The following is a 12389-nucleotide window of genomic DNA, read 5'->3' on the forward strand; positions in this document are numbered from 1 at the left end:
TTAGCACTGCTGCCTCATGGTGCCAGGGACTCGGGTTCGATTCCTGGCTTGGGTCGCTGTCTGTGTAGAGTTTGCACATTCTCCCCATGTCTGTGTGGGTTTCCTCTGGGTGCTCTGGTTTCCTCCCACAGCCTGAAAGATGTGCTGGTTAGGTGCATTGACTGGAATTGGCACTGGAGTGTGGTGACTAGGGCATTTTCATAGTAACTTAATTGCGGTGTAAATGTAAGCCTTACTTGTGACCAATAAATAAACTTGCTTTTAATTTTGGGGCCGGAGAATCACGGGGAGAGGGTAGAAACCCTAGTGTGTTTAGTCGAATGGGGGAGTGGGGAGGTATGAGGTGGTCCGGAGATCAGATGCTCCTTTAAAAATGGTGCCCGGGTCTCCAAGGAGCTTGCCTTACTGAAAGCTTTATGCCCGTATTTCAAAAATACTGAAATATGGGACCGAGAATCTCCTAAGGCTCTAAAAATGTTTGTAAGTGCGTGTGAAATGCACCAGCCCTCCGAGTGGGAATCTCACAAGTCTTCCCACTGGGAGAAACACTTGGAAATTCTTTAGGAGAATTCCATTATATTGGCACGTTTTGATGGCACACATAGCTGTTGAGAGCATTCTGAAGCTTGCTGTTGAAGGCTGCTATTGGGTGATATGACCTGGATGATAGAAGTCTGTGCCAATGATCTATTTAAGGACAGAATGACCATCAGCTATTCCAAATTCTGCTTCTTTAACTGATGGAATTACTGTTTAGTCAGTCATATATGAAGCACTTTGAGATTCTGCTTGTTAATCTGCTCCAAAATAGTTCTTGATGGCTATTATCTGCTTTGCAGGTGCTGAATCCCATTCTTTTCTATTTAATGACTGGTATCCATTACAGCCTCCTGGGAGTGTGCAAGTGGATGGGCTCATTTGCTCTAAAATGACTTGCATTATAATAGTAGAATAGAATCAGTTCAATCTAATACCTGAACCAGACAGGTCCTTAATGTTCCTGGGGACTGTTGACTGACCAGACAATTTACTATTAGAATTTGGTGAGGTGGATCTGTCACTGGATGTAAACCTTCCCCCTCAGATAAGGTTAGAGGTCAGTGCCCTACTGGTACAAACTTTATTACTTGTGTTGTAAGTTAATCCTAGCTTGGCTATGGCTTTATTCTGGTAAACTGTATAGTTTTAGTTTGTTAACCTCTTAACAACATCTCTATACAAAAAGAGAGTGAGGACAGAGATGTCCGTAGACCTTAGCTGCTGCCAACCCACACTTAAATTTAGTGGCTCACTATGATGAAGTCTTTAGTTTTCCTGTGAGGGTTTGCTTAGCCCTCTGCTTCTTTTAGAGATGAGGTTTGTCAATCTGAGATATTGCACATTTATTTGTAACTGACTGTTGTGTGAGTAGTGTACGTGTTACAAATAGCCAGTACAGACAAGGTGAACTGCATAGGAAGTTGTGTGCGGAAAGTTTCTGAGATTCAATGTCAGGCTGCCTGTGTATCTGATTTTTCAAAAGAGAACCTTTTTTTTGCCCCTCCATCAGCGTTATGGTTAGCATGATAGATAAATTACATTCTCCAGGCCTTTGTGTCACTCTGAACCTGCCACGGGTACTTGAGAGAAAATAGCCCAAGGATGAATGCCCCTTTGATTTCCTATTTCTCCATATCCATGTTGGAGTGAGCAGGGTTAAGAAGACAAGTGTGCAAGCTTTCAGATTAACTGATGTCAGTGTCATGCATTTGTCCTTCAGGGTGTTGTGACACCTTGACGTTGAAATTTAATATGAAATGAGAACAGGTACTAATTTAATTTTTAAAAATTGAAGGGCAGAGTACAAACTAGGATCTAGATAAATGCAATCAATGGTGTGTGTATTTTCTCATGTTGTAGCTGGAGGTATTGAAGATGTGAAAATGCATTATTCCACATGGATTCAATTATACTTGGAGCAGTAACTTGAATATTGCTTTTGTTTTTGTCACCGTGTTTTAAACTTTTCATTCCAAATTTCTGGTTGATGACAGTACTCCATTATTATTAGAAATACCATGAAAAGACTGGAAAACTTTTGAGTTACGAGTAATACAGGTTATTATGAAAAACAGCTTTGGTTTTATATGCCAGCTTTTAGTCAGGTGCATAGATTTCTAGCTTGATCTGCCTGAACTTTTGTGATTTGCATTTTTCCCAAGCTGATGTGTGGCGGGGAGAACAATGTAGCTTCCAGTCAGAACTAAATGACATGACTTCCAACCTTGTGGGCAGAGATGGGGAGGGGCTATTCTTGTACTTCATATTTTTGTTTGCAATTTTATATTCAATGGAAACAATCCTTCCTAATTCCCAAGCCATAATGAAATACATTTTTCCTTGTAACCATTGATTCTGTTTTCAGCATAAAATTATGATGCATCTCTTTCTCATAATATTTGTCTTTAGTCCATGTTTTTAAAGGAACCTCAAAATCTGTACATTTTTATTCGAACCTGGTGAATTTTAATTCTCCAATATTAATTTTTCTGACGCGGATGGGTATTCTGTTTAGATACGAATGAAAGTTCATTCGTTTTAGGCCTATTTCCTTTTCAAACCAGTAATTTGAAAGGCACAGGGAAGTGAGGGGAGGAAGTGAGTGAGTGCGAAAGTAAATTTTGACGCAGGTACAATTCTATTCTGATGTCCTTTTAACTCTTTGTTTGATTTTTTTGTTTTAAATCCGTGTGGTCTTCTAACTTCTTATGTTTGATGGCTTTACTAATCTCATGTTTGTTGTTTTTTGTTTCTATTTTTGTTACAATTTTGCTCCATAGGTTTGTCGCAGCTTTGCAGCCCTAGGCGGGCACCTGGTGTTTCTGAGCCAGCACCGCTCCGTCTGATCCGGAGCGCTTCTTTCTTTGCAGGTTTGCATAGTGTCTCTAGGTTCGGGACTCTGTCAGGATGCATTAGCTGAGCATGCACGCTACCTTCAGCTGTGGAAATGAGGTTCCTACTTTTTGCAAGTTGACAAAACAAAAATGTTTGGCAGGTTCCAAAAAAAAGGGCAGTTCATCATCCATTGATTATTCCCAAAAGGTGATGGTAGGAGTCAGGATGCTAAGAGCTTATTAATTGCCCTGGAGTTGTATTGATTCTGTGGAATAAAAATATCTATTTGACTGCATCTCCCTCCTCTTCCTACCACACTGGGCCTCCTGAGTCTCCCCCTCCCCTTCCATCTCTGTATCCCAGCCCACGTTGTTTCACGCTAAGTCCCCCAGCCACCAGCACACTCCATTTCTGCACGGAACCATTATTCTGTCCACATTTAGCTATCAACCCATTCATGATTATAAACACCTTTTTCCAGTCTCCTGTACAGAGTTTTTCCTCAAGAAAACCCTCCGACCTGATCTAATTATCCGGAAAGCTATAAGTCAGTATTCTCTGATCTTATTTGACCTGCCGCCAAAACTTCACCCACTGCAGTGGGACTAGAGGGGTCCAGCCATAATCTCTGTTCTAGTACTGTTGTCTTTACTTTGAGCTTTCTCCATGATTCTGTCTGCAGTATGGAGACCAGAACTATGTCTGACCTGACTTGGGTCCTGCATAAACTTAACACATCTTCACTGTTTTAAGTTCTATGTCCTGAGAAGTAAATGCCAATGCTGATTTATTGTTTTTAGTTACTTTGACCTGCGATGCTACTTTCAATGAGTTGTTCACCTCGATTCTTTGCTGTTCTACCCCATTCAATTTATCAAAGGTATAAATGATACATCCTGGTAGGAGACACAGAAATAAAATCTCATATTTATTTGTTAATTTTGTAAACTGTTCAGCCTGCAAGTTTTCCAATGTCCTCTTGTATTATGCTGCATTCTTCCTCAGTGTTGGTTATACACCCAGTTTGGTGTCATCTAATTGATACAACCTGAATTTTAATAGGCTGGCGGCTAATTCCATAATTCTTGTCCCTTTATCTTTCCTTTGACACAGCTCAGTACTCCTTGTACAATCCTCGTTGTGAAGCAGCTTAAGACCTGGCAAAGCACTAATGCTGATTGACATGAGACTGAGATTCCCAGCTGGTGATAATCTTGGTGTTTGGAGGTCTAACGTGGCACCATATGAGACTGCAGACATCCTCCTAACTGCCTTGTGATTTGATGGGTTTTGTGCAAACCTCATTTCCACATGCATGAAATGGGTCGTAGAAATAATTGTAAGATGCCTGCAGGAAATATTTGCATGTGCTGGTTATTCTTTCTCATTCAAATCCAATGTTTGGAAACAAATACAGACTTGATTGTAAATATTATTCAAGTGTTTATCTATTTGTAAAGTCTTTCATTCACCAGATCTCAAATGTCAGGAAAGTTGACATTTCTTCAGGGTGATTGCTAGAATTTTCAGAATATTTCAAATAATTATCTGGTGGTTTTATAGACACACTACTCTTCTTGAGGCTGTGCTTTTCCTGACACTGAGTAATGGCAGGCTGCTTCATGGCATCTTGAACAGCAAGCCTTGGCCCAACTCATTCTGACTTCAAGGTTTTTTTAGGGCAAGTTATTGTGCAAGAGGGTGTGTTGTACTGATCAGTTCATGCCATCAGCAATGAGCAGGTTGCTAATCTTTTGTTTGAACGAGAAAAGAGCACAATGAGCGACCATGGAGACTGGAATTTAATTATGTCTTAGCCTTGTGGCAGTTGACCATTGTCATCCAAGATATGTTTCGCGTTCAAAGTTGTGACTTTGAGACTAACTCATTATCTTTGGGGGTAATATCTCATAATTTCTGCTTTTGAAATAAAAAAAGCCATGTAGGTGGCTAATGAGATTAAGTTAAATTTGGCTAGTTATCTTTAAAGGCTGAACAGTCTTCTGCCACAAACTGCCTTGAGTTTGCACATGAAGCCACTTGGACGAAACTCCCATGGAACTATGCACCCATTAAGAATCTGTACCTTAAAGGCAAGAAAGTTGGAAGAAAAATTGGTAGTGATAGAAAAAATACAGGGCAGGAGACTGATCGGTGTTGCTGCACTCCTTTTTCAAGCACAAATGCATAGTTCTCTTAACTTACTGGGAAAGGAAGAACCAAGGGCAGGCTGCTGCAATTGGAAAATTCAAAGTGCGATTGATAAAAATTTGATGTGGAGATGCCAGCGTTGGACTGGGGTGGGCACAGTAAGAAGTCTTACAACATCAGGTTAAAGTCCGACAGCTTTATTTGGTGATATGAGCTTTCAGAGCGCTGCTTCTTCATCAAGTGAGTTCTCAGCACTCCCAAAACTCGTGATACCAAATAAACCTGTTGGACTTTAACCTAGTATTAAGAGGCTGCTTATGAATAAAAATTGCGCCTCTGTTTAGAACCTAGTAGAATTGTTTACTGTTCTTGATTACCATGGATATCAGCATTGCAGTGCACAGTGCTCTTTATGGCAATAAAACTGCTTTGATCCTGCCAGAGTAATAGATTTTGCAGCGAGATTAGATATTTAGCAGAAGTTGGGGATAAACTTTCCCATGGTGTTTTAAGTAGCGATGTCAGAAGCCTTGGGTACTCGCTTTGTCGTAATAATATTAGGCTCAAAAGAGGAGAGAAATATTTTAAACACAAGATATTTAAGCTGGAAAAATGACAATTCAATTTCATATTCATAATCCAAGTATTTGAATATGTAATTACAAAATATAGTTAGATGGAAATAATTATTCAACTTGACCTTTTGGATGTCACACATTTGTTGCTGACGTCCTAATCTGTTCACATGATTTGCCCAGTGCTCTTTGGGGTTACCTTTTAGCATGTTCAGAGTAACTCGCTGTTTGAAATCAAACTTCCTGTTCCTCCCCAACCTCGGTGGTGAACATTTTTTTTCTCTGACCACCATCTTCCTTTAGTGACGTATCTGAAATCTCACATATAGCACATTACTATTGACCCAAGGAAAAACAGTATTCATTTGATACTGCAGTGCAAGCAAATCATTTGTTTTTCTTTAATTGTCACATATATTTAGTTTGGATGTAGAAAGCACATTTGAAAGACTTCTGCCTAATTACAAATTAGGTTTAAATCTTTGATCCTGTGGTTCATTTTCAAAAGAAAATGCAGTTGCTGTGTTTATGTATATTACACAATGCAGTGAAGGATTTTTTTTTTGAAGATCCTGCCACCAGTTATCAGATTGTGTCTGTGTGTGTTGGATGTATATAGGTCAATGGAATCTTTCTATCTATGTATTGTGATGGATGGGGAGCAAATCCATTAAGGATGGGCTAGCTTCAGATGATGCGGTTTTACTGATGGCTGAAGAGACCAAGCTGTGGGACAGGTTCTCCCAGAAGTGCACATGTGAAGCAGTTATCAAATTGTTCTCTTCGATGTTGATGCCTGTTGCTGGCACATGCCAGCCCACACTCCTGTCATAATTTTCCTCCGTTATCAACTAGTGTATCCCAGGTACAAAAATCCATATTTAGAACTTTCATCTCACTTTGGCCAACATCCTTGAAGCAATATTTTGGGCGTTCTACGTGCCATCTGGCTCTAACTACCTCAGAAAATGCATCATTATGCAACCATCTTCCATCCTGCAAAAGTGCTTGAACCAGCGAAGTCCCCTGTGCTTGATGAGTGTGAACGTTTTTGGGAGATTTGCCTTTTGTGCAGCATTTGTGATTTTTCTCCTTCCAGAATGCATTACAAACTGCGATGATGGAAGTTATTGAGCTTCCTTTTTACACATCTGTAAATTGTCCATTTTTCATAACCATACAGCAAGGTACTGAGAACAGGCCTCATAAACCCACAGTTTGGTCCTCGGAGTGCGCCTAATGTTATTTTATGCATGCTTCGTGAGTCGGCCAAAGGCTGCTTTTCCGAGGTGTGTTTTTTTTTCTTCTTGCATGGGATGTGGATATCACTGGCAAAGCAACCATTTGTTGCCCATCCTTAATTGCCTTTGATCTAAGTGGCTTGTTTGGTCATTTAAGAGGGCATTCAAGAGCCAACCACATTACTGTTGCATGTAGGCCAGACCAAGAAAGAATGCTAGTGAACCAGATGGGTTTCTATATTAATCAACAATGGTTGGCATGTTCACTGTTCCTGGGATTATATTCCAGATTTATGAATTGACTTAAACTAACCTATGCCCCTTAGGACATTAGCATTTCTAGTCCAGTACATTAAGATTGTCACCATTTATTCCCGTATTTTAGCCATAAGCAAGCTAGCTAACTTGTCTTTGGGTAGAATAGGGGAAGCAAAAATGTTTCTTGCCTTCAATTAATGAGTAGAAAACACAAGTTAATTTGTTGCAATTATTTGGCAGAAGGCTAGGTATTCGGAGTTGTTTTCTGCTGTGGGAGATTTTGGGCTGAATTTTACACGTCCGCCGGGGTTCGAATGATCCGGCCCCAAGGCCAACGGAGAATGCAGTTCTCCAAGCCTCAGCTGCCCTGAATCAGGCAGGCGTGCCAATAAAATTTGGGCCTTTAATTGTTAATTAATGTGGGGAATCCAGCAGAGAAGATCGTACTTCAACCTTGGAATTAGCACAATTCATCATTGAATTTTCTTTTATGCTTTACAAATTGCTTGCAACCAAAAGCATAATTGGTCTGTTAATTTGCAAAATGACATTATATCAACTCTATCATCGCAAATCATCAAAAAAACTGATCTTGATTCAGTGCAACTCTTGTTTTGATTCTGGTGGTGGTATGTTAGTAATATAAATTCTGTTGTTGGCTAATAAATTGCATGTTCACGCACATGTTCCTTTGTAATGAAACCAGCATGTATGCTGCTTTGCACCATGTGATTGTCTGATAGTTAGTGGCTTATCCTGTTCCACAAGTTGATTTTACTTGCATCATGATGTGGCTAACCTGTTTAGAGAGCAAATTCTCACACATTCCTCATATTTATAGTTCACAGCACCCCAATGGACATGCCCAGTCGAGGAATCAATGAAGACAGAGACAGCGGAATAACACGATCTGGTGAGAATTGAATGCATTGCTTCAACTTGCGCTTGTTAACCTGAAGCAAGGGTGTATGGTTTTTGTAATTGCTTTCACATAACTCCTCGTTACATTGAAATCTCTCAAAGCACTTGTCACAATTTAATTTTTGTAAGGAAAATATAAATTCTAGTAAATATACTTTGAGCAACTGTTACTAAAAACGTCCCATGAGTACGATGCATTCTGTTGAACACATGAGTTCCAGACATCATCATCCTTACTTCCCGACATGGGAAATCTGTGGTCCTAATTTATCCTAACTATAATCTAGCAGAAATTAGCTTTAATGGTTCCCTATAAAATGCAGAAAGCTTTTTGAGTCTCCATGTATTTGGCTCAAATGTTATCTTTTTAAAAATTCTACACAATTTTTAATTCCTTTGATATAGTATCAAGGCTGCAAATGTATGCCTATCCCATATAGAGTCCGTTAAAATATAATTTGATGTTTCCAAGCCTTTAATATTAAACTGTGTAACTAGGTCATTTCCTTGGGCAAATAACCCATCTTCAACCAAACAAAACTAATCACCAGTGTCTGCCAATGCTGCAGTGAATGGGCTATCAGAGGATAAGTGTGCCTTGTGTTATCCGGAATCTGCTCACAAATGCCCTAATAAACTGTCAAAATCCTTGTGCAAAAATAAAGCTCAGCATTTCAGACTGTGTAGGACAATGTGACTGTTCTAAATCTGCTGGGATTTTTTTGTAATAAGATCAATTGTAAGTAAATTTGTAATTTTGAAGCAAGCATCATTACTGCATTGGTTACGTTTTTGAATTCTTGTCTCTAAGATGGCAATGGAACGTTCTTTTTGGAGTAACTGTAAACGTGAATAGTGATTAGTTTTGCAGGCAGTATCACAATGAACTAGAAAGGACCAGAGCTGCCTTTTTAATTAAGTTACATTAGCAATTGTCAGATAAATCACAAATCTCTTCTGATGTCTACAGCCTCCTTGAGCAGCCTGCTTATCACTCCATTCCCTTCACCAAGCTCCTCACTTCCAAATAGTTGTGCAAGCAGTTATCATCGACGTTGGCGCCGCAGTCAGAATACTAGTCTTGAAAATGGAGTTTTCCCCAGATGGTAAGTCTAAAAAAAAAGTCTTCTTGCATTTTATGTATGCCGGTACTGAGTGACATTTTCACACAATTCTACGTCTTGCCCTGTCCACCATCCAATACGCTGAAACTTATAAACCATCACCATATCATATTGGCCATGATAAATTGCCCCTTAGTGGCAGGGGGATTAGCAGGGTAAATGCGTGGGATTGTGGGGATGGGGCCTCGGTGGGATTGTTGTCAGTACAGGCTTGATGGGCCAAATGGTGGCCTCCTGCACCGTAGGGATTCTATGATATCACACTGATTTATCTCTAATGGAAACAATATATTTTCACCCCATGCTACAGCATAGGTTCTTTGAGAGTTTCTCCTCTCGTTCTCTGCCTGATGAATACTTTGTTTCAACTTTAGTCACTTCATTGGAGGCTGTGGGGGGAAGAGAAATTGGGAAGTACAGCTGACAGGTGTGGTTCAACCAGTTTGAATCTCGCCACACACAGATTGTAAAGTGATCATTTAATGACTCTCGAGGTGATAGCCTGACATGTAAAGAATCTGCTGTTGCAGCTGTCTGAGGACAAGTAAATTAAAAATTGGAGACCTCAAGTCCTTTCCCCTGCTCTAATAGGTGCCTTTTGATTTTTTTTTTCTTTTAAATTTTAAATTGAATTTTGAATATTCAGATGTGGGTCAGGGTTTTGTATTTCTCAGCTTGTGATCTTTCTCCCGATCAGTAAACGCATCAAAGCTGAAAACTCCGGGTCGTTGTGTTTACAAATTAAAACACTGTGTAGGATTGTACTACTGATCAGTCTGCAGGTCACAGAGCTTCATTCTGTGACACTTGGTGGGGAGTGGGAGGTTATTTAGAGAAATCTCCCTCACCCTATGGTTTCTGCTTTTCCCTTTTCCCTACTCTGTCACATTCTGTACACCACCCCTGATCAAAGCAACTGACCATCGACAGAATTGCTGATTTTTTTGTTTTGTTTTTGGGGGCCAGATGTTATGGACTCTGCTTGCATATCTTCTGCATTTTCCTGTGCTTCTCTGCACATCGGCTAACGTGTGATTCCGTGAAGCAGAAAAGCTAAGATTTTAACTAGAATAGCACTAAGACAGTGCCAGCTGCTATCCTAAAGCAGTTTTGCTGCCTTTTGCCACAAAAGATTTTGCAAAATTAAGTTATTTTACGTAGCCGTGTTTCACCTTGAGCTGTTGATGTTCAGTGAAGCTTTTCTGCACATGTTACTTCAAATGTTTGTTCGAATGCTCACTGAGCTCTCTGGATTTTCAGGTCCGTTGAGGAGAGCTTTAATATGTCCGATGAAAGCTGCAGTTCAAACCCCTCCATCGTTCGAAAAAAGAAGATTGCTATTGGCATCATATTTTCGCTGTCACAAGATGAGGAAGAGAATACCAAGTTTCACGAGTTCTTCTTTGCTCATTTTCCTCTCTTTGAGAGTCATGTGAACAGGCTGAAATTCGCTATCGAGCAGGTACTCGCGCTTCCTCCTTCTGCTAATCGGGAAGTGATGCTGTATGGTTTCGTCTGAGTCATTTGCTGACTGCCCCTGGCTGGTTCTGTTTGCCTCCGTAATGGATAATGTGCTGGGAATTTTTTTTAAGCATGTATCTCCTGTGAAAAAGAGAACCTTTGTTGTTATTAGGAAAAAAAATCTCCAGTATAAAATGTGTAGCATGGTACTGAAGCTGTGTTCTAGTGAAAGTAATTTCTTTCCATAGTTCTATCAAGTGTTAAGTCCCTAGTGAAATAAAGATGGTGTGGGTAGGGAGAGTAGGTTATAAATCACCGTTTGCACTGTTCCCCACTTCTAGATCTGCCTTTATAGTGTATTACACCCCAATTGAGAACAATCAGACAATATGTTCCTAATGCCTTAGCTGTTCTCGCTCTGAAATGGCTGCTTTACAGTTTATTTATTGGTGTCACAAGTAAGCTTAATGAAATTACTGTGAAAATCCCCTTGTCGCTAAGCTCTGCCACCTGGCCTGTTCAGGTACGCTAAGGGAGAATTTTAGCACGGCCAATCTATCTAACCAGCACATCTTTCGCACTGTGGGAGAAAACTACAGCGCCCGGAGGAAACCCATCCAGGCACTGGGTGAACATGCAGATTCTGCAAGACAGTGATCCAAGCCAGGAATCGAACCCAGGTCCCTGGCGTTGTGAAATAACTCTGCTAACCACTGTAACACTGTGCCACCCTATGCCAGAACAGGTGAGCAGTCTGATTGGAACAAGAAGTATGAATATCTCTGCCAGAAGCAGCTGAATTCAACTCACTGTGTAAAGAATCTTGGACATGTACTTGCCTACTCCATTCCAACATGAGCTTTACTGATTTTATTACACCCTTAGTCAGCCAGCTGTTACCACATACAGAGACTTATCACCATTGTCAGCTACTAATAAATCTACAATGGTCAAGTTTCTGTTTTGCACACATACTCCCAGTCGAGGCACCCTTTTTTTTTACCCATGTCTGTACATCTTAGGCCTGGGTTGGCAGAACTGAAATCTTAAGGATTCCCAAGTGTGTACAGGGATAGTGCAGAATTTTAATCAGCTAAAATTATACTTGCCATTCTAACATAGAACTGAAAAGCTTCCTGCCAGACAAGACAACTGCCTATTTGGGGTAATGTGAGTGTGACCCTAATCTTCAGTAAGAGGTTTACTTCACCTGGTTCCCATTTACCAGACTGACTCATCATATCAAGCATGCCTTGGTGGACAATTAATTTGCTGGTTCAAAATGGAATTACAATTTTGTAGCCAGTTTCTAATTACCATTAGCAGACGTATCACCTCTGAGCCAATGTAACTCAAAGACACAAATTTTATGCCCCACTTTCCTCCCAGAGGATTGCCGCTGATTACTCATTAGAAAACTCACTCTTTGGGTTTGAAACCTTGCTGAAGGAGCAGCAAAAATTCAAGCTCTTCCAGAACAACATGGAGAAACGTGGCACAAACACACTGTCACTTTACTCCTGGACCTGGCTTGAGCCCAGTAACCCCATCCTGTTGAATTTTTTTTACACCATATGGAGTTGTGTAACTCCAGTGGCAGCTGACTGTATACCTCTGAGACTGTCGTTGTATTTATTAAGCCCAGAGTACTCTCTTACCTGCCTTCGAGCAGCTACCTAGGTACAAATGTCTTTGGCAAAGAGCTACACTTGCCATGCCCCTCTCCATGGTACTTGAAAGGCCAGAGGCCTTTGCTTCTCAACTGCTTTCATGTCTTTGTCCTG

At 40.4% G+C, this 12389-nt stretch overlaps 1 protein-coding gene across 4 annotated transcripts in view; it reads left to right on the top strand.

Moving 5' to 3' along the window:
• The window catches only part of fnip1 (folliculin interacting protein 1), a 104856-nt gene that overhangs the window by 62723 nt on the left and 29744 nt on the right, over nucleotides 1-12389 (top strand). For 3 of the 4 annotated variants that reach the window (XM_080201416.1, XM_080201417.1, XM_080201418.1), the window contains exons 7-10: nucleotides 2820-2909; nucleotides 7941-8012; nucleotides 8991-9126; nucleotides 10405-10606. In XM_080201416.1, the coding sequence (XP_080057542.1) occupies nucleotides 2820-2909; nucleotides 7941-8012; nucleotides 8991-9126; nucleotides 10405-10606 (500 nt within the window). The remainder of the gene's footprint in view (nucleotides 1-2819; nucleotides 2910-7940; nucleotides 8013-8990; nucleotides 9127-10404; nucleotides 10607-12389) is intronic. The other variant, XM_080201419.1, reaches the window with a different exon arrangement.

The sequence above is a fragment of the Carcharhinus amblyrhynchos genome, chromosome 13, assembly GCF_965287045.1.
Source record: "Carcharhinus amblyrhynchos chromosome 13, sCarAmb.v2.hapA, whole genome shotgun sequence".
Classification (NCBI taxonomy): Eukaryota; Metazoa; Chordata; class Chondrichthyes; order Carcharhiniformes; family Carcharhinidae; genus Carcharhinus; species Carcharhinus amblyrhynchos.